The 27,616-nt window shown below is 38.8% G+C and overlaps 1 protein-coding gene across 5 annotated transcripts; it reads right to left on the reverse strand.

Moving 5' to 3' along the window:
* Positions 1-49: 49 nt before the first annotated feature.
* Positions 50-26,646, reverse strand: ppp1r9ala (protein phosphatase 1 regulatory subunit 9A-like A). 5 transcript variants are annotated; one of them, XM_028023033.1, is made up of 20 exons: positions 26,493-26,646; positions 22,821-24,827; positions 12,766-12,898; positions 11,958-12,078; positions 11,561-11,665; positions 11,100-11,229; positions 10,337-10,501; positions 10,178-10,231; positions 8,651-8,880; positions 8,420-8,516; positions 8,200-8,326; positions 7,953-8,104; positions 7,325-7,643; positions 7,194-7,251; positions 7,031-7,105; positions 5,648-5,849; positions 5,019-5,063; positions 3,440-3,556; positions 1,536-1,724; positions 50-1,278 (listed from the first exon to the last, which is right to left on the reverse strand). In XM_028023033.1, the coding sequence occupies exons 2-20, from the start codon at positions 24,675-24,677 to the stop codon at positions 1,120-1,122; spliced, it is 4,335 nt and encodes a 1,444-aa protein (XP_027878834.1). In that variant the 5' UTR covers positions 24,678-24,827; positions 26,493-26,646; the 3' UTR covers positions 50-1,119. The 5 variants fall into 5 exon arrangements, with proteins under 5 accessions (XP_027878834.1, XP_027878833.1, XP_027878837.1 ...); XM_028023032.1 differs by having other exon boundaries at positions 11,958-12,081; XM_028023036.1 differs by lacking the exon at positions 5,019-5,063.
* Between the last annotated feature and the right edge of the window lie 970 nt (positions 26,647-27,616).

Raw genomic sequence — 27,616 nt, forward strand, 5'->3', positions numbered from 1 at the left:
TTTGGCTGTGACTTTAAGAAACGAAGACAAGCAAACGCAATAGAAGCCATAAGAAGTGATTATTAGTTTATTGATGCTGTATGTACCAAGATTAGCTTCTCTGAGAGTTCAGAAAACATCGTTTTCTTCTGGTCCAACACTTAATATTTTGTACAAACATGGAGCTAGACTTGAGAATAAAGGAAGCACTTCGGTTTCATGGAGAACATTCATCGTTCAGCCTTGCATTCACACGTGACATGGCTCTGGACCCACACCAGTCGTCGCCACAGGCTCATCCTTTGAGTATTTACAGAGCATCATGGTACCATTCAAGCCAGTCTGAGTCAGGCACACAGCAGCAGCATTCACCTGGTCCCTACGTGATAAGGTTCTCATTTCATTTCCTTTTTGACAAAAAAAAAAAAAATAGTCTGGCTATTCTACTTAGTAGAAAAATGTAGATAGTATACAATAAAATAAGGAATTTAAGTAAAAATGCAGTTAACAGGCACATGTATAAAACTCATTTATACATTTAAAACTTTGCTGCCTTGAAGCTTAAAAGATTGATAGTGCTTTTATCTGGACTGTACAATATAATTGGAAACAGATCTCAATAATTATAGTTTCAAGATTTTTTAGTGGTAAAAGTGTTAGAACATCTGTTTTGGTTTCTTACCAAACTTGATATCCCCTATCATTTAATTAGAATGTTTTTTTAGCTGTAGTTAATGGAAACTGATAGAAAACAATAATAGAAACATTCTATTATTATATATAAACCACCACCTCAGGTCCTACAAGGAGGTTTCTAGCACATCACGGTCTCAGCATGAGAAGCCAGACCAGCTCTCTCCAAATATCCTGTAGAGTCACAGAAGGATGGTTGTCCGTCCAAAACGAATGAACAACTTATATTAGTTCATTCACACTATGAATGTCTCTGGACTGCGATGAAAAGCTGCACAGGTAGAAAATGGTAGAAAACTCCTCACAGCTGGCCAAATGATTGAAGCCAACCGTGATAACCACTGTGATCTTCTGAAAGGAACATCATGGAATCAGAAATGCAGAAAAGTTTTTTGTTTTTTTTCTGAACAGGGACGAAAGTCAAGGAAAGACTTAATTCAGCTCTGATCAGCAGATAGAGTCACCCTGGACCGGCAGCCTCCCACTGCGTCGGCCCTCTTTCTCTCTTTTCTCCCGCTGTTTTTCCAGCTTCTCCTGGGCCTTCCGCATATCCTTCAGCTTCTTTTTGATAGTTGAGCGATCACTTTGACTTGTCACACCAAGTGCCTTAGGGTAAAAAAAAAAATGTAATCACAACCACTGAGACAAACTATACAAATGTATTACCTGAATTAATTTACAGCAAGTTTAATTCCGTCAGCCAATTTTCTGTTCCAATAAGCTAGAGAAGTTATTTTACTTTGGCCAGAAGGGGGCAGCAACTATGAGACCAGAGTTAAGTGATGCTGCATTCACTGGAAAATGAGTAACATTTTATTATTTCTTGGTCTTACTGAATAATTTGAAAGTGCAATTTGTTCTACCTTCAGTTTGTCGCTGTCTAAGTGCAGCAGCTGCTGGCCATCGATTCCCTTTGCGGTGAATTCAGGAGTGTACTGATCCATGTTCATGCCCATTAACCAGTGACAGACCTGCTGATTGGTCCAATCGGAGATGGGCCGATTCTGCCACTGATACTCTTTCCCAACAGGGACTGGTTCATCATCCAAGGTCTGTAAAGAAAACAGATATTATAGATGGAAGTTAAAATATACCTACTGCTGCTTTTAATCCATTGTTTATTTGCCTTCACGCAAAATGTTTAAATTAATTGAAATGTATTTGAAAACCAAATCTAAAAGTTGAGCACCTGCTGGCTGTCAGCACTATTTTTGTTTCCTCCTGCGGATTATGCTATTTCCACTACATAAAGAAAATTTAGTAAGACACATGTCTCCAGTCAGAAGTTTGCATATACTCATCATAGTCCCTGATTTTTTTCCAGGGTAGGATATTAATCCCACATACAACTACAGTGAAGTTTAAAAACATGATCTGGGTGTGCAAGTTTAAACTGTGCATTTTTTTCTAATCCAAAAACCGGATTAAAATGATATGAAACAGGGTCCAATGTAAGTTTTGATGTGCATTTAGGATCATTGTGCTGTTGGAAAAACAATTGTGTTCATGTTTTGCCCATAGGAACACTAACTGTTAAGCAGGGTAGACAAAACTGGTTGTTCCAACATGAAAATGAACAAATTGAAATGACTTCAATTTTTTTTTTGATGAGGTTACATTTTCAGTCAAACCTAAACCAGTTTATTGTTGGTTAAAATTAAAAATGTACTTTCTCTGTAACTATGTATAGACTATTTCGGTTGTATGCATAATTTTCACTTCGTGTTTATCAGAGTAATTTAAAAATTTCACAGTGAATTCACATCATCCCAAATTCCTGTATTTGAAGTTCAAGGACACTTCCTTGAACTTTAAATGTCATATCAAAAAAGGTCCAAATCAATGTACTTTTCAAGGTGATGTTGAGTTTATTTAAATTTCTGACCAAAACTTAGAATTGATCTATAGGAGTGCACCGATTGAAGTTTTTTTCACCGATCCCCGATTTTTAAAATTATTTTTAACTGCAAACGCGCAGAAATAATCTTTTGGGCCGGTCTATCAGTTAAATCTATCTCACTGCAGAGGACAAAGACAGTGCTTGATTTTTCGACCTTTGCTGTAGTAGATGGCATCAGTGGGTAAGATTCAAATCGGTGCACCCCTACTGATTTCCCCCCAACTTGGTTCAGCAGCCACATGATATGGCATTATGACTATTTCTGTGAGAGTGCTGATCAATATTAACAACAGGTGATAGCTGAAATATGTTTCAACAGGACTTTAAGTATGTTGAGAAAGCAGAGTAAAATCTTTACCTTTCTACTGAAGGGTCAGAAATGCTGCAAAGCAAATTTTAACTTTCCTAAATCTATAAAAACAAGTAAACAACAGCATGTAAAAGTTGATAAACATTCCCCAAACTAGTACACAGAAAAACAAGCGTGCATTTCTAGAAAACACCCCAAAACTCTGCAGTTTTCACACTGAGCTGCAGAGACGAACTGAATCAGATTAGAAGGTGAAAGAAACGTCACTAAGCAAACAGGGAAAAACAGGACACAGCCGCGATAAAGCATAAGTATGCACCATCCAAATCATAGCCAACTTAAGAAAAAGCTAAGCCACGTGACTTGCGGCAACACAAAACAAACCGGCTTTAACACACAGACATGCAGCGCTCATATTGTCTCTGTCCATTCACGGTTTAATCTGTGCTATGAAAGGGGGCGAGGCTCAAAGGGCATGCTTGAGAATGTCCCCTTTCAGTTGCACCAGGGCGTCCCCACACAGCTTTTGTGACCGCAACAACAAGGAGAGCACTCACCTCGCTGGAAGAGAAGATTAAAGTGTGTGAGCGCCCAGACAGATTGGGTTCAGCGACTAACCCAGAGATGTCTGTACTGGGACTGGCAGGGCTAGAATCATCTATGACTGAAAAACTCTGGAACAATGGGAAAGAAGGAACGCATTTACTAAAGCAACATCAACCAAAACACCAGTTTCTGTTTAGGACGACAGCTGAGGGAAGGAATGTTTTCATGGGGATTAAAAGTAATTACAGTGGTGGTAGTTAATACTGATTACACAGCAGTCATGACTGTGACCTTAAACATGTGAGAGGAAGAAAGATCAGATCCTACAAACTGCAAACAATCCACCACCCAAATTACATGATGACACTCTAAACTACAAGGAGGTCATTTCTACTGAGAACCTGGCCCCCCAAAAACAAAACACAACAAAAACAAATACTAACACTAACTCCAGGTATGAGGTAATGTTTTCTATGAAGGTATTTCAGCAGCAAGGATTTAATTTCATAAATGTTTATACGTTTGACTTGTTACTTTGAGCCTTGCAGAAGTATTCACACCCCTTTAATGTCTCCGCATTTTACCCTGTTGCAACCACAAACGTTTATGCATTTCATTAGCATTCAATGTGAGAAGCTAACAGAACAGCCCATTATTGTAAAATAGCAAAGTAATATATAATTCTCAATTTGTTTCACAAACATGAACCCAAAAAGTGTGGATAGCTTCAAGTCTTTTGGGGCCTCTTTCATCTAGAGACTTAAAGGTTAGCCTGCTCTTTGCTAAATAGAACAAGTGGAGAGATTTGATGTAGAGCATAATTATTAAGTCTAAAGATTTAGGATTGAACTTTGACTAGGCCATTCTAACTTAGGAACATACTTTGCTATAAACCATTCTACTGGCAGTGTTTTTAGGCTGCTGGTCCTGCTTGAAGGTGAACTTTCACCCAAGCACTGCCTTGTATTAATCTCCATCCATCATCACAAACTCCAACCAGCTGTCCTGCAGCTTCCCCACAGTGTATTACTGCCACCACCATGTTTCACTGTGGGTAAGGCGTGATCAGTGTGTTAGATTTTCAGCACAGTGTGTATGTAGCCTCAAAAAATATTTCAAGTTTGTGATTCTAACATGAAGAAAGAATAAGATTAAAGGGTGTGAATACTTTTACAAGGAGACTGCTGAGCTTGGAGGAAAGAAAATAACATCCAAACTGGCAGGCTGTTTGGTTTAATCAAAGTGACTCATTAGAATGACAAATACGTAAACTCAGATGACACACACCAAGTTAGGCAGAAGTCAAACGCTTTATATTTATTTACACATAAAACTCTTAAGAGCATTTTCCAATTAGCCATAAAGTCTAGAAAATTACCCATGGGTTGTTTGTTCTCCAACTAGCCTGAATTCTTTCTTACAGTAAATGTAAGAGGGGAAAAAACGGGTAGAATTAGAAGTTAAAACTTTACCACATACCCACTACAAAACAAGTAGTGAATTATTCCAGGGATGTAGGACTGGATCGGTTAGTAATACACTACTGAGTGTGATTTAGAGTCGAAGGATAATAAAACGTGTATACTGTACCAAATCTAAAGAGCGACTGAATAAAGAGGACCAGGAGAGATTTGTCTGTTTAAAGAAACATGGTCAATGGAGACTTGTCAGAAAGCAAAGCAGTAAAGTAAGAAAACAGCCACAAAATCAGTCATTTCTACAATAAGTGAACCCAAAGCCTCAGCTCACGTCTTGAACTCATTAAATGGGAATTGTGGGGACAGCAGCCCACCAAAGTCTGGGTGACAGTCAGGCTTTCCACTCAGTAGATTTGCAGCATCACTGCAGATTCAGACTGTAATATTTCTAATACAAACAGCTGAATGCTGTAACCACTTTCCCACAGTAACCAAGTAAAGCAAGTTGAAACATCTAATTACCGAATACACAAAATGTTATGCCTATCCATTGATGAGGAACTGCATAGTACCATGTGATGGAAAAACACCACAGGACCCAACCAGAACGGAGTTACCACATTCTCTATGGATCCAAACATTTTGCCTAAGGAAGTCAAGAAGGAAGTTCATCCTGGCTATTTGGAACAGTTTTACACACAATATTTAGACACTGAGGGACAGGAAGAGACATTAAAGTTAATTAAAATAAAATGCAGTGCCTACAATTTATATAAATAAATTCACAAAATAGTTGTCTACCTTAGTTTTACGATCCTGGCTTTGCTCACTGCTGGTTTCATTTGCAGCGTATGGCAGGCTGCTGTTGGACGAGGACGGCTCTCTGTCTCTGTCCCTGTCTTTGTCTCCAAACCAGGAGAAAGGCATACAAGTGGGGACAGAGGTCATGGACTCTGCGGGAGACAGGTTCCCTCCAGATTCCTCTAGTAACTCTGCAGAACCCCTGGACATCAGATCAGTAGTGAGATACAGAATTCTGCTACTCTGACATCAAAAAAGACAAAAGCTACAATATTTCTCTGCTTCAAAGCCTCAGCTATTCAGTTGCTATGGCAACAACCCTAAAATAAATCACCCTCATGTTTGTACTAAGGTTATCACTGAAAATGTAGAAATTGCAACAGAGTGATATACTTCAAGTGTTTATTTTTGAAACTAATAGTAAAAATAATAAAAGGTTTTGCCTACTGAAAGTGTGCTTTTTTTTTTTGCATGTATCCATCTATCAATGCAGTGAATGCATAAAGATGATCAGACTGTTGCCGAGGCATTAAGGAAGCCCAGTTTCCCAGCCTCTGGGAGAATGGCCAGGTAGGAAATGAACTCAGCATCTCCAACAAACTTGGACTTGATAAAACACAGAACCAACAGCAGGACCAGAACCGGAAACTTCAGAGCCTCTCCTGCAAACTCTTGAATGGACTTGGCTTCATGGTCCTCTCAAGACTGCAGTGATGGTGATGATGGGATAACTGAGTTATCCCAGTTGTTTATGCACCATTTTCTACCACACTTTTTCCTTTCATTAATCCCCCCCACCCCCCAAAAAATGCTTGGAAATAACACTTTCATGATATCCGATTTTGATACACTTTGTGCGACATAAGGATGAATATTATGGCTGCACAATATTAGGAAAACATGCAATATGTGATAATTTTGGTGAAAGTAAAGATATAACTTACTATAAATAAACACACTTTGTTAATGCCTTTCTGTTTGGGGTTCATATCCGACACAAACCTCATAATGAGTAATCTGTGAAGTCTTGCATTGTCTTGACAATCTAGCTTCTGGCCAGAGACTGATATTGCATATTGTGTATCTCAAAGACTAGAATGTAGCATTTCTTAAAATACTGTTTTATTACTCTTATCTAATATTTTAATTTGATGGAGAAACTACATTTAAGGTTTTTATTAACTTTGACCTTCTAAATCAACAGAAATGTGTTTGTGCTTATTCTAAGTAATACTTTACTTTCACTTTTGGAACAGAATTGCTGAAAGAAGTAGAAGATGACTTTTCAATGACATTTTATCAATTTGAAGGAATTTAGAATTTAGGTGTAAATTAGAAAACATCTTAACATTAAGAAAATATAGAATATTAGCAGAGTAATACCTGCTGTCCAAAGAAGCTCTCATGGCCTCTTTCTCTTTGTCTTTTCTCCCTTTGCCGCCTGACTTCCGAAGGCCTCTGTTTTGATCATTAGGGATATTTATTTATTTTTTTTAGAAGGTGAGATCTTGGCTACAAATGATCAGTGAATAATTCAGATACTTGCCCAAAATCTGGAAATCGCCTTTTAGGTTTTACCGCTGTAGAAGACTCACTCAACTCCTCTGTAAAACAGCAGAGATTAGAGAGAAGAAAAAGCCTTTGCTGTTGCAGACATCAAATTAGCTTCCTGTGTACCTTTGAGTTCTTTCCCTTTGCCTTTGGACTCTCTCTTTTTCACGTTGCGCATAAAACCCGAAGGAGAGTGTGGTGAGGACGTGTGTTTTGGAGAAGACAACGAAGGATTGCTACAGCTTTCAACACTGTCCCCCAGTGACGGGGACAAAGATGGACTGCTGGACAGCTCCAATTTGCTTTTAGAAGCATCTCCGGTCTCGCCCGGATTGTCATTCTGTCCAGTGTGGCAGACGTCGACAGGTAGTGCTGGGCTCTCCTGTGTTGACTGCTGCCTCCCGGCAGATTCCTGCTCCTCCTGCTCGACCTCTTCTTCAGTTTCCTGCAGGGATCGAGTTAATTATTTAGAAGGACAATGCAAGGAAGGGAGAATAAAAGCTATTTATGTAGATGAAAGCTCTGGTTAGCTGTGTTGCAATGTTATGTTATCATCTTCAAACTGAGTTAGGAAAGGACTCTACTGTCTTTTAGAACACGTCTGTATATTTAGAGAATGATGAAAAACTCAAATATCACAACAGTTGATCAAATCTGCAGTCCATCCTGCAGGTTATGACACAGAATCCCACCTCCATAGTGAGCATGCTGCCCATATGCTAAAGCAGAACAGAGGGGCTTCAGAGTTTCAGACCTGAGAATGATGAGCGGGTTCAGCCAGGCCTTCCTTTAGTTTGTTTCGAGTTGGAGCCTGGCGCCGGCTCATCTGAGCCAACCGGCATTTGGCCTTCTGAGCGCTGGTGTCCAGGCGCGCTGTTTCAGGGATCACTTCAGTCCAGTCTTGATCTACAACAGAAAAATAAGCGGTGCTTGCTGAAGAAGGGGGTTCACCTTTACAGATTTATGTTTTTTTGAGATTTTAATCATAGCATGCACTATACCTAAGAGAGAGTCAATGGATTGTGAGTTGTTGACAGAGTCTTGGCTGCTGAGTCTGTCCTCAGTAGCAGAGTCCAGACCGCTCTGACTCTCCACAGCTGAAGCCCCTCTGGACTCCAGGGCAGCAATCTGTGGACAGAAGACGTCATGGCCATGTTTATTTCAGTGACAGCAGCAGGTTAACAGGTGTAGAAGCTTTCACTTTCTGACCCGGATTCTTACCCTGTTCTGCAGGCTCTCCAGCTGCTCCTTGTACCATTTGTCTTTTTCGTCCAGAGTCTTTTTCAGCTCCTCCTCTTTCTTCACAAAATCTATCTCTCTGTTGGGGATATGAAAAATATTGCTCCAAGAAGACGTATTTTTGGTAATGACATAGTGGTTTCAGCTGATTGCTACTAAAACCATTAAAAAAAAAAAATCATAATCTTAGCTGAAAAAAGAAATTAAACTCACTTTTGTTGGTAGTCTTTGATCAGTTTCTTGGCCTTGTTGTACTTCTTGTCCAGGGCCTCATACTGAGCCTGATTCTCGGCTAATTGTTCATTCACACTCTTGCACACAGCCTGGGCTTCCAGCCAGTAATTCTCCAGCTTTAGGATTTTGTCGTTGCTCTCCTCAGTTTTTTGCTCCAGTGCAGATTGCCTTTCTTCCCACAAAGACTTGTCCTCCTCTGATTTCCTTAGCTGCAACAAAAACACAATCTTGTACCACAAGTTTACAGAAATGTTGGTTTTCTTCTAGCTGTGACGCCAACTGTGCGTTTTAATTTAAAGCTAAATACTAAAGTAGGGGAAACACTTCAATTATAGGTGAAACAATTATTTAAAAATACAAAGATTGTTCCATATACATTACTGTATATATAACAATATACTGTAATTACCGGTACTGTCTAATTACGGTACTGTCTAGAGCCACTACATTCACCACCTGGCAAATATATTCATATTACTTGAACCTGGATACATTTAGTAATTTTACAACCAAAAACTTTAATTTATTATACTGGGATTTTATGTGATGGATTGACACAAAGTAATGAAGTTGCATGAAATATAAACACCCAGCATGACGAGGATAATAAGGTATAACCAGAGAAGTAGCTAAGAGGTCCATGGTAAAACTGGAGGAGCTGCAGTGATCCATGAAGAATCAGTCAACAGAAAAAAATCATAAGAAAACCTGTGAGCATTTTTCCACAAGTCATGCAGAGGAAGAACAAAAAATGGAAGAAGGTCGTCTTGCCAGAAGCGACCAAAGTTAAACTATTTGTGATGGAAGGTTACACCTCATATCTCCCTGAAAACACCATCCCTACAATGAAATAAGATTGTGGCAGTATCATGCTACCATTTACTAGTCAGACTTGATTGTAAGACGGATGTAACATGGGGAAATCCCACATAATCTGCTAGAGTCTGCTACAGACTTGAGAATAAAGCAGAACTTCAGCAGGACAAAGAAACTAAACATAAAGCTGGAGCAACAGTGAAATGGCTTCAAATAAACATGTTAGAATAGTCCAGACAAAGTTCATTCTAACAAATGAAAATCTGTAGTAAGACCTGAAAACCGATGTTCACAGGTACACTTCATAAAATCTCACTGACATTGAACTATTTTGAAAAATTGACAATAATAGTGGTATATGTAAAGCTAGAAGAAGCACAATATCAAAAATATGCAGCTTTAATTGGAGCAAAGTGTGCTTCTACAAAGTATTGACTTATCGATGAATGCTGCACTTATTTTTCATGAAAATAATAGAAATCATGAACCGTTGTCCTTCCACTTCACAACTATGTTCTTCTTTGTATTGGTCCATCACATAAAACCCGAATGACACATACTGAAGTTTGTGGTTGCCATAAAATTTGTAATGGTTCAGAGTGTGACTACTTTTGCAAGGTATTGCATTTGTTCTAATATTTGCCATGTGTATAATTTTAAACGAGATACGTACATTTTTTCTTATCCTACCTTTTCCTTCAGTTGATTTATTTCAGCTGTAGCAACGCTGTGCTTCAGTTGCAGCTATGGGATATGATTAAAATTAGATAGTTTGCTCCATCTAATAAATCAGATACTGTATCAACAAGAAGTTTAAACATTTATGAACAGAGAAGAGATTTGGTGTACCTCTTTGAACTTGAAGGCCATCTGAGAGCTGTTCATGTCGGTCGGCATGAACAAGGCCTCCGAGTCCGGCAGCTCCAACACCTCCACGTTTCTCCCTGGAGAGAAATTGGACCCAAGAATTCTTTCTTCTATAACGTCGTCATCCTCGTCCTCATACCTCTCCTCCTGAAAGATATCAGTTACTGTGAGCTCAAACACACCCTGATGACCTCATACACGTTGAACATTGGTACAGCGATACTTCCGGGGTTTACCCCTTGCCTGAAGGAAACAACATTGAATTAGTCCTCAGGAGTCACTTCAGGGGCTTGGCTAAGAATGTTCATGGCAATAAAGGCAAACATGAGCAACTCACTCAGTAGATAAGACTATGACCACACTCTTTGCACAGGCACACACCTTTGTAAGTTTGTCTTTCTCTGCTCTAAAAAAGCCTGTTTAATCCCTGGATAGTCTCAATGTTGCAAAATTAGACTGCTGTGGTGGCCTGAACTTCAGAAAACAAATATTTCCCAACTCTGATGAACGGATGGCAGCTGAATGAATATTTTCCAACAGAAGAGTTGTGACGCATGGCTTACTCATAGGTAGCTGCTAATTTCCTGGATGATCCAGGGGGGATTAGTATGGGAGCGGTAAAATGGCTAACGCTGCGCAAATGTCATTACTGCATTATCATAATTACAGGATTTACTTTTGTAAAAAAAATTTTCATACAAAGTACTAAATGACCAGCTTAAGGGTCACTGTGAAGCTGACTCACCTCCTCTGTAGAGTGGTCGTAAGGGTCATCCAGGTGTTGCTGCTGCTGGTTCCTCTCCTGCTCCAGTGTCTCACTAATGAGGCGGGCCACCTCGCTCTGAGTTCCCGGCTTCTCTCGACCAATCAGAAACCTGTTTTTTTATAAGAACGAGCATACTATACAATGTAGTATTGCACATGTTGCTTAGGATACCCTACTACACAGCTTTTTGTGTCTTTGACACTAAAGTATGAAAACTAGAAATGTGTTTTTGAACTCACTTTGTAATACAGGGGAGTTAAATTTGCCTATAAATCATTACCATAGTACACTGAACCTTGGCCTCCTGTCTAAACTCTCACGAAAGAAAAGTTTCTCAACCAGCTTATTTAATTACAGTGGGATAACAGCAGCACGGTTTGGCTGCCAGCTGGATATTTAGATTGAGGTTGTTCTGAGGGCAGAGGAGGAGTTAAACTAACCTCACTGTGCCTTTGGTGTTCTTCAGGACAGTTGCAGCAAACAGCTGGGTTACTCCCACCAGACTGGTCCCATCAACCTCTACTATCTGATCATTCACCTGTATCCTACAGGAAGAGGAAGTTAAACATGTGAGGAGGATTTTAAAGCACATCATTCCTGTAGGGTTTTGCACACACCTTCAACATGAAACAGAATATATTAAATGTGCTTCAAAAGACAGGATTAAACAACTATTTTCTCTTACTTTCTTTTGAGACAGCTTATAAAAATTATTGGGTTTTTTTCATGTCTCTTATGTTAAACATAGAAACGTTTTTCACAGTGTTGTAATTCAGATAATAGAAAAAAAGGGAAGAATGTATTGTGACGGGTCTAACTACCGCAGAAGAGACTTACTGTCCATCTTTCTCAGTTGCTCCATTCTCAGTTACAGTTTTCACAAAAATACCGAGTTTCTCCAAACCCTGGTCAGCTCCCACTCCCATTCCTATGATACTGATTCCAAGCCCATTGTCTCCTGCTGGAAGACAAAAATATTGATATAGAAGGACAGACAGGAAGAACGGACAAATAAGCTGCATTACACAGTTTTATTAAAAATTAAAAATGCCTAACATTTGGCTTAAGGTAAAATAAACCTGAAGTTTTAACTCTTGGTAATTAAAGCATGCTAAAAATTATATAAATAAATTACATAAATTATATGGAGGGATAAAGACTTAATGGATGGATAATGATGGATATTTGTGTTTAAAACAGTGTCACAGAAAAGGCAGAGATAAAAAGCTAATAAAAAGGAAAACATTTTTTCCTGTTATATGGAGATATGTTTGTGGTTAATTCATGCGCCAAATCACTGACGTAGCTCTATTGTTTCCTTTTGGGTTTTCAACCTCTCCATTATGGGGCATTTAAAAAATACTGGGGGGCTTTAGTTGAGGGTCAAAGTTACAACCTGCAGGGAAGGATCTCACGGACTTGTGTATTAGTAACAGCTGATACAAGATGCTAAGATCTGCTTAAACTCTCTAATTATTAATTGTACGGTCTTGTTTTTAAAAAAACTTGTAATTCTATGTTCTACAGCGGTGAGAATGACGTTGCCTTAGGTGGAAGGTTGGAGAGCAATCTGAATGTCACTTTTCTTACATGCTCCTCTTGAATTAACTTGCTTAATACACTAAAACTTCCTTTTGTGACTCACCCTTTTGAATTTCCACAGGAAACACATCCATTTTCTCCACTCTCTTTTCCAGCTCATATTCTGCAGATGCTGCAATAGGGTCCACATCATCATTACGCCGATCATAATCCTCATTGGAGAAGGTGCTGAAGACCTGTCCAAAATATTAAAATAGGTTATCTGGATGGCTTCAATTTTTAAACGTCTCTTTTTCAGTGAAGCAAGGAGGATGCATTGTTGTTTTTTTTTTGTTGTTGCTTTTCTTAAGAATGGTGTGATTACACTCACAATTTAAGCTCCTATAGAGAAATGAGCTACTTTGCTTTAACACTTGCTGATAGATGGATAATGATTTTGGACCACCAACACTGAAATCCCCTCTCCTTTTTTTTGAACATATATAGATGCCTAATTTTTACTCATCTGTCTGTGGAGACCGCCGCTTCACATATTTGGCAGATGTAATGACACTAAAACATGAAAAGAATTCCCTAACGATATGCTGCAGAGATGTCAGGAGTTGTGAAATTTGCAGGCGGGTTTCTCAGAGCGTTGGATGCATCTCACAAAGACTTTTCACATGCAGTAGTGATGATCATGAGGTACTGTGGAAAGTGGGGCACAGCTGTGGAGAGGTAATCAAGCAAAGATGTATGACAAATATTCCTCTCAGTGAAAAGAAATTGAATATATGTCAAAGAAAAAAATATATTTTGATCACTAGATTCCTTAACATTGTTTATTATAAACAAAACATTTATCCAAGTCACAGTTATTGGCATAAGACCAAATTGTTCCTGCATTCAGAGTCTCAGAAGTCTGTCTGCTGAGTATGCTCTCATCACAGCCCTGATCCTGCAGAATCACATTGTTTCTGCACATGTTCTATGTACTCAAAAAGACATAGAACAAGCCAAGGGGCTTGCAAAGGAAAAATACACAGTCTTTAACATAAACCTGTTTGGCATTGTTGATTTTTCTACAGTGCTACAGAAGCCACAGCTTAAACATATAATCCTGTTGCATCTTAGATTCATTCCTCAGACACCCAGCAGAAACTGAGCTAAATAAAGTATCTAATCCTTCCTGGACTTCAGACCACAATGAAAACGCAATCAATGGCGAAATGACCTTCAAACAAAAGAACAATCACAAGCAAGTTTCCAGGTCCAAACTAGAGTGGCCATCACAGTCATCCGAAATCTCTGATAGGATTTGAAAAGCACACATGCAACACTCAGGTGGGATGATGGCATCTGACTGATTAATCATGTTTGCAGGAATGCCAAACAAAACAGAAACCCATTCAGCATGTTGGATTTGAACTTTGGAGTGTAAAAAACGTTTTTTTATTAGAAACAAGACAGGAGTTAATTAAATCCTGAACAGAGCCTGTGAACTGTTGATAAGAAAACAGATTAGTTTAGCAGACTCCATGAGGAGCTTATGCCTCATTATAAGGATGAACCAACAAAGGACCGTCAACAAAAACCTTCAGTTTAGAGCATTACTATTGCTTATCTGGATGAAGTCATGATGATTCTGTCACAAAAACATCACAAGCATGTTGATAATTTGGCTGCAATATTTGTACAGGAGAATGACAGCTCTCAGTAAATAGACGACTTAAAAACAAACAGAGGAGCTTAGTCTTTAGAATTTTTTAGAGTTAATTTTAAAATCTAAATGACCTGAGAGTAGATAAAGTATAGAAATGTTCATACTGACTTAACCTGCTTATGTTTTGGTTCTTAAGATGTTACATAATAGATTTGCTCAGAGAACGCAACTGTAAACTAGAAATGTTTCCTAACAAAGAGATCAGATTTCCATAATGCAGATTTAGTTTTCAAATGCATGCAGGTTAAATTTTTTTGGATTAGATTAGCAACACCCATTATGCACAAAAAAATTACATTATAGAATAAACCGCTAATTATCTTCAGCATCTGGTTGATGACCGACACTCCGAGGATCAGAGCCCAGGGATCTTTTCTGAAACGGTTCTATACAGAAGCCCCAGCGCTTCTGGTGACACAAACTAAAGCTGGAGTCCAGTAATCTGTTCTGTCTTAATGGACTTTTTCACGTGTTTCACGTCTTCTGTTTTTAGAGTTGTTATTGTTAAATTCCTCAGATAAAAGAAATTTTAATATCTAAGATAGATTTAAATACAAAACATTTTTAGGATGTCATTATAACAAGATTACGATGAGAGAATAAGAACAGGTGAGGAATCTGCTACAAGGTTAAAAACTAGTTTACTGTGGGAAAAAAGGCGGCAGCAGTTGAGAAATTAATGAAAAAAAGTAAATCGTCATTCTTCAGTCTCCCTACTATGTAGACATTGGATGCAGCCCAAAGCAGTGCAGACAGTAAATTTCCAGAATAACTCACAGAGCTCTATATTTTAATTGGCACAGAAAGTCATTGTAACAATTTTATACTGAATAGTAGACACAGGCGTGAAGGCATAACTGTTAGTTTTATACAACACTGCATGTGCTGGATGAATTTTGCACTTATTTCAAAAATTAAAATGTACACACCAGCCCCCCCGTCTGTATTTTAGGCTGATGCCATTTATTGGATTCCATGTTTAACTGAGATTTCACAAACAAATTTATAGTATTGACTTTTAATTGGGTTAAAAGCAACCAACAAAGGGTAGAACACATTTGTTTTATCTGATTTTCACTGTATTTATGTTATTTACGTTGACCTTCGAAACTTAAAAGCAACTCTAATGACAAAAGCTGTAAAATTTCACATTAACATCCTAAGAACTAGATCAGGCAGAAATATAAGATTTAGTTTAGATTATGTAATTAAGAGATGAAAATGTTCTTCTCATCTTCTCTTGATTAGTTAGGTCTGGCTTTCCTGCTGCCACAAAATCCTAAAACTTCCTTTTTGAAAAAGAAAAAAAAAAGTTCTTTGCAGAAACCTGATCACACAATCACATCCTTGTTGGTAAGAAAGACAGAAAATCAATCATAAGTTCATGAGCTTTTTCCAGAATGTCCTTAAACAAAGGTCAGTGTCCCCTCTGACCACTCTTGCCAAATTTTCCAATTACCAGTTCAGAACATGCACAGTCTGGATCAAATTAAAACTACCCAATACTTCTTTTTCTGCAGAGAAAACAAACATGTTTCACCATATTTAAAAGCCAACTGTTCCCATTGGAACCATGGATCATATCGAACAGCATAATTTACATTCTAAACGAAACCTTTACACTAGGCTTTAATAAGTTACTTGCTGATGGTTTCAGCCTGTTTTATATTTCATGTTCTACAGTCTTAATAGCCTGTGCCAACTCTGTATGTTTTAACGCACAGACACATCCATGCCCACACCCAAAATGAAACTTTTTCCATCTTTCCTCCAATTCCCCCTCATACTACAGAACACCAGAATGGGAAATGAGTCAGCAGCTGTGAGGAAAGGCAAACCAGAGAAAACCTATTGCCAGTGCAAAAAAACACAAAGGCTGTCCACTGGATTGGGGAGCATGTAATGTAAACTGAACCACCAAAAGACAACAAATTAAAACCTGCTGTGAGGGTGAGCTGGACCAAGGGTGGCAGCCAGGAGGCACCACAGCATAGTCAGGGGGGAAAAAAAGGAACTGGAGCCTGGTTGAGATCCTGGATAAATACCAGAAAATGAGCGTATTATGTCTCTAGTACTTCCTGTGCACATGCCTCTGAAATGATAAACACTTGACTGAGTTCACAATGATTTACTGACAAAGTCGGAGATTGTTTCAGGAAGCAGGTACACAAACAAGAGATAATTGTGAAAGGCTTTCTATTTGTGTGAGCTTTGTTTTTTGAAACAGAAAAACTTATTTTGCAACAAGACTTGCTCTGTCTGCTGCACTTCAATTTATCCATGGAGCCCATTCAACACGATTGCAAGTGAGTCTAAATATAAATAAACTGTGCAAGGAAATACTTGGTATCTAATTTGGTATCTCAAATGACCAAATTGTTAGTGAAGACATTGTTGTTGGTTCTGAATAATGCCGTGATTCATAGGTGCAAACACGTAGCAAATGTCAAAACATTTAGGTGAAACACGCTACAAACTCCAAAAAAAAGAATTTAAAAAAAGAATTGCAACAGAAACACACTGCAAACAGAAATGCTGCAATCACAGAAAATAGCAATGAAACCTACAATGCTGCCCAATTCCAGCAGACGTTGGGCTAGCAGCGGGATTTGTCCTGGACCATTACTGGACTTGCAACCTGACATCGCTGGGGAACACAAAGACACACAGGACAGATAACGTGCACACACACTCACACCTGAGTACCAATTAACCTAAAAATCACGTTTTTGTATACCAGAAGAAAGGCAGAGTACCCATAGAGAACCAACATTCACAGGGGTCTTTCTGCAAACTCTATGCAGACAGACTTCTGACTCAGATTTGAAAATTGAAGGTATGTTTTCCAAAATGTCTAGTTAATAACTCTGTCTCCTCTACTGTCAGGTATCAATTTTGCAAAGCTTGTGCATCGTAGTTTTCTACAACTGTACCTGTTCAATAACACCAACGAAGACTTTTTATGGACGTAATGACACAGCACCGATTTTTATTACTGCACTGCATGCATGTGCCGACTGTGGCAATATTTCCTCATCTCAACAGGTTCACCGAATGCAGCAGATAAAGAAAAAACAAGAGGGGAAGAGTAGTCAAAGAAAAACAATGACACTGCATGCAATAAAGAGTGTGGGTGCATGTCTGTAAAGGGGTTAAATTCAGACAGTGACAAATCTTTCAGTTGTTATATAAATTAGGCTTTTTTTTTAACTGTCAAGTGAAACAAAACCACAGAGTTCACGTTTGCAGATAGGATCAAATTTCCAAAGTACTGGAGCACAAGAACAGGTTTAACAGGTTTGTCCAAAAGTGGCCGACAAAAAGCTATTTTTGTCCTTGCAAAAGCTGCTAAAACTCTCAACAGTTAATCTATTGTTTCAGTAGAAAGTGGTAAGAGGTTAATAATCAGAGACATTTTCAAAGTATTTACCTCTAACCTCACGACATACAGGGTTAATAAACACCATTGGTCTGCCTGCATTAGTATTCTGCTCTCTCTTGTCACCCACCAGCCCAGGTGGCTGAAGGGAAGTCAGATCTGCTTTGAGACATTTTGGCAACGAAAACAAAACCATGACAGCGAAGCGGTCATTTAGCTGCAGATGGAAGCTGTTATTTTTGTGTGGTTTTAATACAGATTGGCATTGATAGTGTTAGAACAAGATTTAAAGCGCATCTGAAAATGACTCGCTCGCCAAAATATTAATCCGAGCATTTTGCAAAGACAACAAAGTAAAACATGTTTTAAAACTTTGTTCTTTCTGAAACAGGTGAAGGATTCACAAGTCAGATTACAGATGAAAATGCAGGTGCACAGGAAGTAAATCAGATTACAGAAGGTGCATGCTTCCTGCATGAGCAAAACAAACACTGGAATAAAGAAAAGATAAACAAATAATGCAATGAACTAAATTCCTGAACCACACCTGCTTCCAGTGAACACAGAAGGTAATTGCTTGACTGAACCACAGTTGGGCCTTCCTGTTCTTTTGTAGGGGGTGGGGCAAAGTCAGCAGGAGCAAATATTAGTTTTGACCTGTGAACTTTATTCTTGACGACCATTTTAAGTGTCTTTCTGTTCAATATGAAACAAATACTATGACAACCTATTTAGATATACAACATAGCGTGCTCTTAAAAAGTACTGTGCTCTTTGTCCTCCAAACAGGACACACCTACAGCATGGCACACTTCACATTTTATTACTTCTGACTTTTTTCCAGTACTAGAACATGCAGAGAAACACTCAGCTCCAGATAATATATGTAAAAAGACAGATTACAACCATTCAAGCTCATTTCAATTCTAATACAACCATATAGATTTCATGCATTCCTGAAATGTTTTAAGTTATTCTGAGGGATGACATGACAGAGGTAAATGTCCGAAACATTTGCTGTGGCCCTGGTGGTATTCTTTCAAATGAATGACTTGGAAGACATTGCTTTCTCAACTTCACAACTTCTTGTGGAGTTGCTGCAACTGCTTAAGAAAAAAATCCCTCCAAGAAATAGGTCTGATCATGAACATCATCAATTAATCTCCAGAAGTAAATATTGCCTTTGCCATCATGTTTTATATTAGCCTGTTACATTATTCCACCTTGTTAAGTTTATTTCTGCAGAATAAACCAGATTTATTAACAAGTCTAAGACCCTCAGCTCCCCTGCTGCACTCATCCATTTAAGACTGAGATATTAAATGATTTAAGAAACCACAGCCAGAAAGTTAAAGATGAACTGGGGAAGTAAGGGACCACTGTTGGCAAATGTGACAGATATGCCCTTTAATGATCTTTTTTCCCCGTTAGGTTTTGGTTAATGTTGAATCATTAACACTTACAATTAACCAAGAAACCTGAGGCTTCTGTTCCTTTAAATAATGCTCTGGGTTCTTCAGTGACTTTCTGGATGAATCATATTAAAGAAATTAAAAGGTCAGTTTCACCAATGCCTCTGTGGATAGCAGTCACCGTAGTTTGCTGGTGTACCCACATTTTACAAAATGGCTTTGTAACCCTATCCAGATGAATAGAGGCCAATAACTGTTTCTAATATGTTGGGTACAACATTTTTCTTCACCTAATAAAAACTGGTGATGCCCATATTGTATTTACATTGGTCATCTCCGTCTGACATTAAAATTTGTTGATAATCTGAACCATTTAAGAATGACAAAAAAAAACAACTTTATTTTATGGCAGAGGGTACTTTCTGCTTTTCTGTGATCTGCTACACATGTGGAGCAGCAGACGCCAACTTCATCTGGCAGTAGTTATTCTGTTTCTGTCCTTGAAGCTGTCTTCATCCAAGCTTTCCTTTTTAGCCCAGATACGGCTGTTGCATGTTGAAAGTGGCTCCCTCCTTTCCTTCACAAAGAGGATCTTTCTTCCACACAGGACATCTCATCTGTCAGGAAGGCCTAGGATACTAAGGGATCCAATTCGGATGTGAATAACAAGCACAAAGCACTTCTTCTCTCCTGGTCAGCTAAAGCTCCAATGAATCCAATTCCAGTGCCAAATTATCTAGTAGAATGTACTGTTAGTGGAAAGCTAATGTACTGTTAGTGGAAAGCTAGTCAAGCTACATGTAGAGATGTAAACAGAGCAATATCTGCGACTCAAACCTTTCGCCACCACCTCTTGAGCGAACAGTTGAACCCAAACCTGGTACATATTTAGGACAAAAGTTTGAATTTAAAGTCTTCACAAGGTTTCTTCTCTTACAAGCTACCAAAAGAGCAATATCTCATATCATTTTAAATTATGTACTTCCTCTTAATCTCTCACGCTGCATTATACGTTCATCACTGCCATTCGAGCAAATAATTATTTGGTAATTATTTCTTAAAGCAATTAGATTTGGTATCAACATATTTACTGCAGTACCAAAAATACTACTGCAATTGCAGAAAATGCATGAGCTCAATAGGAGTTTCCAGATTTATGTGCAAATGTCAGAGACAAATGTTTGAAAACCATATGTGTCTTTATCAGCCATCTACCTTACGTTCCCATCATTTTCTGTGAGCTTTAGCATCTCAGCCACTAACAAATATATAAAGTGTTTATCAAGGGCAGTTAGAGACCATACAATTGGCTAAATATATTGTTGGCAGGCAGATCCTAAATCTCTGGCACTTGAAAGATGATGTCCAACCAAGTCATGCTCCCAATTCATCCTTTGCAATACAGAAAACATTGAAATTACAAAGTCAGTTGTGTTTCAATTTATTATGCAGCTTTAGTAGCTAAAATTTAAAAAGAGCAACTGTCTGGCTTGTTGCTCTGATATGACACTGGAAGGATAGGCTTTTAAATGTCCCAGTTTAATTTTAGTCACATACAGCAATCTGTTTTTGTCTTCCCTCTGGGTCATCTTCTGGTTCCCTCTCCCAGGACCCCCTGATGGTTGGGATGGAAACTGGGAGGGGGATCCACACCCTGTGATAACACCAAATTTTGAAGGCCTGAATAAACATGGAAAACCGTGCTGGGGTACAAGGGAGTGTTGTTTTGTTTGCTTGTGTTATCTTAATGTTGGTTAGATATTGCAGTCATGTAAAACAAAACAAAAAATGTATTTACATATATATTATATATATATACTTAAACTTGACGTTTGTATTCGTCCAAATCATTTATCACATCCATTTCCAAAACACAAGGCATTTCTTGTGTTTACTCCATCAGTGGAATGAACATATCTTCTTTAAACACACAGCAACCTTCTATAGAGCAGTCATGCAGGTTATCAGATGTAATTAAAGTCTTTGAGGGGTTAATAGTGTGATTAAGTTCAATTCAGTTCCACATAATTCAACTACAATCAGTATGCTTCACTTTCATTCATTTAATTTAACCTTAAGATTAAGTAACCAAGAAATGACATTTACATAACAGTGTCTAATAAAAAATTCACTGTGTTGCATGCTCTATTGTCACACATGAATCTGGGATCCTCTGATATGGCTTAGGACAGGAATGTTAGAGACTAGAGACTCTTCTTTTGTTACCGGTTGTTAAGAACAGTCCGATTTTATCTGCAGCTACATCTACTGAGCTGTGGTGACTGTCATATACTTCCAGCAGGCTATAGAAGGGATATTCTTTACTTCCAAACACTCAAGACAGTTGTGGCACAAAAAATATAACCAGCAGCCAAAAGGTTAATATTTGAAAAACATGTAATTAAAGAATCATTGTTGAACAGTGTGAAGAAGTTGCAGTAAATCCACACAACTTAAATTCTGGACTTTTCCTTTCACTCAAAATGAAGTTTCTATCACCCAAAAGCTTTGCCATCTGTCTCTAATCTGAATCAGGTTTAGGAATCAAAGGTAGGAAAAATCTATCCAACTGGTCAAATATTTATCAGGATGCAGAGCGTGACACCTGGCACTGAAAATATAACTGGCTACCAGGTACTGCATCCAAGTAGTTCTTTGTGCCTGCAATTATACAAACACTGATTTTGCAATTGAATATTAGCTCCACCTCCAATGGGGTCACAGGTAATATCTCTCTTCTTTATGAATAAGTCCCACCCTATGTGAGAGAAATTTTCAAAAATACAGTGAAGTGGTGCTTAAGCATTTCACAAAAGAGGCCAGATATTTGCAGCACACCATTTACAGCATATTGTGAAGATGTACAGCTTATTCAAACAAACTGTTTTCAGTCATCAATACTTCACTAATTCAAACCAGCAGCACCAACAAATGAAAACAAGGCAGTGTAAATTCAGCAAGAAAGCAATTTGTGCTACAAATATGCACAGATTCCTTGTAACCCCCTGAACAATTACAATTTTTCTGTCACGTCATATGAAATCTTTCCTTAAACAGCTATGAAGTCACACAAAGGCATCTAGTAAACTAAAAAATGTTTTAGTTTACTAGATGTAAACTAAAAATGTTTCAATAAAATCCTCAAAACAACCCTGCATGCTTGGAAAAACATCAACTCAGAGCACTCACTCAGAAGTGGCTGAGATTTTCTACAATACAGCATAACGTTTCACACGAAACCCTGACAGCAACTTTTGCAGGCTATAGTCCTGGTTTCACAGGAACTTTGCAAAGTCAACACTATTTCCAAAAATACCGTTGCTACTACATTGGCCTAGTCTCCAAACTCCTCTCACAGCTCTCATGAGATTAAGGAGGTAGGCTGTCAAACCACCCGCCTTCCCGTTCAACAAGATTAAGTAAACCATTTTATTTTTCTTAAGTCACAGAGCTTATCTGATGATAGATTTCTGCGGAGTGACGCGAGCATAGCAGACAAAAGCATTCATTTTCAGCCTCTGCTAATTTGTTCTGAGTCTACAGGGAACACCAGGTCAGACACCATTGCTGAGTCAGTGAGACAGTGGTTTATGATGAAAGTACTGCACAACATATTTTACATTTGAGCTGAATAACAATGCTTTGCACGTAAACAACACACTTACCAAAATGGGATCTGTGGAGAACCTAATTTTCCTTTTTGGGGGAGCGTCATCCTCATCAGAGAGACCAATAACTTCGTAACACTCATCATAATTCCCATAGATTTGATCATCCTCCTCATCTTCCTCCTCCTTCTCCTCCTCTTCCCTGATGACCTGGTCTACATCTCTATTATCCACAAATGCTGCGTTCTCTATCCCATACACTACTGGAGAGACTCTATCCAGAATGTTCTCCTCCACTTGCTTCTCTAGTGAATCCTCCTCCTCTTCCTCCTCCTCCGCTGCTTCATCCTCTTCATTAGTGTCCTGACTCACAGCTAAGTTATCCTCCTTTTTCTCTAAACTAAATCTCTTGTCATCTGCTGAGACTCTACCTTCATATTCAGTGTCTGCCCCCCTTTGTGCTTCTTCTATAGTCTCTTGTGAGGAGATTTGATGAGAGTTGAGGTTTTGTCCTGATGGAAAGCTTCTTTGTAGGTCTTCACAGAATTCGTCTTTCTGCTTATCTTCAGTGATTTCATCCTCCTCACTGTCCGAGGACTCGTTCTGTACCACCACCAGTTCAGCCCGCACTGTGCTTCCCCCTCTGGAGTCAGGTGATGAAGTCTTGCTTTGTGGCTTGGGCCCTGTAGGGCTGAGAGCTGGGCCATCGTTACTCTTGAGTTTTTCCGGGTGTTTATTCCGATCTGCGTTCAGAAATCCGCCAGCTGACGGCAAAGGCTCTTTCCCATCCCTTGGGGGTGAACTCGATGGTTTAGCACCATCACCAACAGATGTCCTACTAAATCTATCAACTGCTGGTGAGGGACACTTGTAGCTGTGGCTAATTGAGGTCGTTTGCTCTGATGAGCGAAGTTTTGGAGTGGCATCTGCTGCCAAAGATACATCACCACTAGCTGGTAATGTCGCTTTAGTTCCCAAATTTGACCCCCAAGATCCAGATTTGCTATCTTTATTTTTGATGAGGACATTATTAGCAAATGAAGAGTCGGTGACTTCTTTGACAGGAGAAGTAGCTTTGTGTGAGACGTCCTTGGACACAACGGTAGGCTGTACGTGTTGAGTGGTGCTGTGTTGTTTAGCAGATGCCACACCTTCTTTCCCAGCAGATGTGTTGTTGTCGTCTGAGTCATTCTCAACTATATAATTTTCCAACCTCTTCGACAAAGGCCCTGCATTCAGCGACACTCTAGACACATGCCTTTTTTCACCATCAGCTATCTCATCTGAGCAACTTTTAGCTGCCGATGTGGGTGTTTGCTCCAATTTGCCAGGACTCTCTTTGCATCCCGACGCTCTCCTTGCGTTTTTCTCTTCATCTGAGGCACTTCCGAGGGATAGACGATTAACCACTCTATTTGGGGACTGTTTCTCAGCTGCTGGCTGCTCCTTGACGCCTCTTTCAAAGAGTTTTCTGGTCACAGAAAACTTCTCCGCCAGAGACACTTTGTCAATCTCAACATCTTCCCCCTTGGGTGTTTTCTCTAAACTGTGGGATTCGGGGCTTGAAGCGCTGTTTAAATTAACTCTGTGAGCGTTGACTGGAAACTGCAGCTTCGTTGGGGAAACTTGGGGGGCGTCAGACTTTAAAGTTTGTTTGACTTCTTGAGACTCTGGTTGCTGTCCATCCATTTGTAGAAATATGTTCTTGATCTTATTCACTCTGGTTCCAAAAGGCCTTCCCCTAGACTCATCCCGGGTTTCACTTGATCCGTTTGCAAATGTTTTTGAGGCATCCTCGGACTTTGGCCCATCAAAGGAGCACTTGATGGCGTGGAAGTCAGACTTGTATGCATTTCTGTGAGGGGACGCACTTCTCAGGCTCCTCTCCCCTCCTTTGTTTTCTGTTTTGATCATCTTGGTTGTTTATCACTGCAACTTTACTCTAAAACAAATCAGCTTTGCAAATGTTTTGATGAAGAACTACAATCTGAGTTTAGGCAACCATTTCCATGGGTCCGGCAGAGATTTTCTGGAGCACTGTCCTCTCAATTCAAGCGAAGTCATCTAAAGAAAAGAAAATTAACATTTTAATTAATTAACAGACACGAGACGGAATTAAACAACAATTTCAAAAATGACAATAATTTAACTCATTTAATTTAACTTAATAATTTAGCTCATTTAAAAAAAAACTTAAATCAGCATATTATTTCTTATTCATTTATTTAATTTCTGAACTTTCAGTCACAACTACTGTCCATTAATATTTGGAATAGCTATCATAAAAAATGAGAGGAGCTGTCGTGCATGAAATTGATACAGAACGGATCTTCTGTATTCTGTTTTTTAAGAGTCAATAAAGGGTTCAGAGAACCATTACTGATGACAAAAAATTTGAAACAGAGGTTAGATTGATAAGAGAAAAACAATAGTTTTTTCACCAAAACTACAATCAGATACCAAAATATGAGCCATGCGTTTTGGAATTTGCCACCAATTATTAATTTTAGCTCTTTACATCCATTTCCACAATGGAGGAAATGAGTTTTATTTAGTAAAACAAAATTTGTTTGTAACTAAATTTATGATGTATAAAAATAAAAATTCAAGCATATTAGAAACGATAAATATAATTGTTGTCAAGCTCAAATGTCTAAAAAGGGTGTATAACTGAAGATGCTGCTCATTTAGTCGACATATAGTTCTAGTTAACTTGTGATTAATTGCAATACATTTCATACCCTGCAATTAACTCAATTAAAAATTTTAATGGAGTCCCATACTACTTTTAGAAAATGGAATAAGATATGAAGTTTGGGAACTCAAGCTTTTCCCATAAATCAAAATACATATCTCATTCAGGTTATTTGGGAATGTTTATTTTAGGAGATGAAAACAAATAGAGCACAGCAGTTAATTAATTACTTCTTATTTCGTCGGAGCATAAACAACATTTTTTTACTTAAAGAAACATCTAAATGTCACCGGGCTTGGTGGTAAGGTTTGCTGCTAAGAGTGACGTCAGTGTATTTTGATCCATATTCAGTTTTCGCTTTTACTATACTTACCCAGACCTGGGAAACCATAAAATCAAATTTAATGTTCAACAGAGCTCAGAAGAAAGACTGCAAAGTCGTAATCCAACTAAATGTATATGCTTTTTAAAGTACTTGTGCTCTGTTTATCTTTTAAAAAAAAGGAAAAAAAAGTTACGTTAGACTTGTGCTTTCCTTAATATAGTTGTTAACCGCGAAAAGTGGTGGGAGGTCGTTCCTTAGTACAACCCTGTGAACACGAGTCATGACATAAAAACACATTTTAGACGGAAATCAGAAAGGTTCAGGTGCAACTTAACATTGATTTTAAGGTTAGCTCGCGTGCACAACCGTTTGAGTGGACCTGAATAATAAGTTGTTTGACTGCTAGCTTGAGCTAAACTTAAGCCAAACTACTCAGGCTCGAAAGTTAACGCAAAAAAGAACCATTTGCGGTACTTAAATCGGTAGGTTAACCTGTGTTGGTACCACTGGCAACTCCACCCACAGATAAAGAGCGACACAAAGTTCAACTCAGTCCAGCGACACTCCAATAAAGCCCGAACGTTAGTACCTCAGCTTCAAACAATTGATTGTTGCGTTTCAAGTACGAGTCGTTGAAGTAGTTCGCACCGGTCAAACACGGTCCTGCTGTGAACACGAAACGTAAACAACAACTTTCCCGGCCTCTCACCTAGTTGCGTTACAGAGTTGGAAGCCGAAGAGCTCGATCCGAGATTCCAGTTTTGCTCCGGTATCAAACTTGCTCCTTCTCGATCTCCGCCATCATTCCCCGCTCCAGCGGCGTTTCCCTGCCTCCTCAGACCCGTGTGTGTGCCGCGAGCTGCGCGCGCAGTCAGCCACTTCCAGTCGGGAACGCAGAGATCGGGAGCGCGCACACATTCCAGGACTGTAACCCAACAGTTTCACCACAGCACAGCTTGCATTGAAATGAAATGTTAAAAGAAAGGCGTGGGAACTAGAGCTCACGCTGAACTACTGAAAGAAAAAAGGACTCATCATGAGTATGAAGATGGAAATGTTATTGGACTGTAACAGTAAATGACTCAGATTAACATAGAGTTTCTTTTTCAGGATTCTTTTAGCAGTGACCTCACTCTCCTGCTATGATAGCTTACCTTTTGTCACTGAAGGAGTAGCTCTAAAAGCTTGAGCAATAAAAAGAGCAAACTCAAGTACTTAATGCATTACTTTATTTCATGTTTGAAATAACATGTTTTATCTTCAAATCCCGCTGCAAAAAGTTGATGGCCCATGAACTTTTTTTATTTAACACATATTAAGCTATTCCATTGTAGTGCTGGCTCAATATTTTGAGTTTTGTCTTGTTGCAAGATTAGCCTCAGTCTCTTACAACCTCTGACAGGTTCTCCTTCAGGACTGACCTACATCTTGTCATTAACTCTGACCAACCACCTTTTCCCTATTACTGAGAACCTTCCCCACGGCATGATACTGCCAACACCACATCTTGCACTAAAAGTGTTAACTTTTTCAGGGTGATGTGCAATGTTAGTATCCGACAGACACAGCATTTCGCATGTGGGCAAAAAAAAGTTGAGTTTTAGTCAAAGCTAACATTCTTCCACATGCTTGCTGTATCACCTGCATTAATTAATGGGTGCCTGAACACATGACATCTTAGTACCTTCTTTTAATGGCTTTCTTCTTACCATTATCTGTTGACAGATTATTTCACCTGAGCTGTGTAACTCTGCAGCTCACCCAGTGTTACAATGGACCTGTTGGATTACTGCTCTCCATGCCCATTCCTTCTGTTTTAGTGTGCTAATAGAT

Source organism: Xiphophorus couchianus, chromosome 7 (assembly GCF_001444195.1).
Source record: "Xiphophorus couchianus chromosome 7, X_couchianus-1.0, whole genome shotgun sequence".
Classification (NCBI taxonomy): domain Eukaryota; kingdom Metazoa; phylum Chordata; class Actinopteri; order Cyprinodontiformes; family Poeciliidae; genus Xiphophorus; species Xiphophorus couchianus.

Bases quoted from the DNA above. Each gene is read 5' to 3' on its own strand.
- ppp1r9ala (XM_028023032.1), bottom strand. From the start codon at position 24,677: ATGATCAAAACAGAAAACAAAGGAGGGGAGAGGAGCCTGAGAAGTGCG. The intron at 7,644-7,952 runs GTCTGAAACTCT...CGATCCCTGCAG, and splicing joins AACCCGCTCATCATTCTCAG to GAAACTGAAGAAGAGGTCGA. The intron at 7,252-7,324 runs GTACACAGGAAG...GCTGTTTTACAG, and splicing joins CAAAGGGAAAGAACTCAAAG to AGGAGTTGAGTGAGTCTTCT.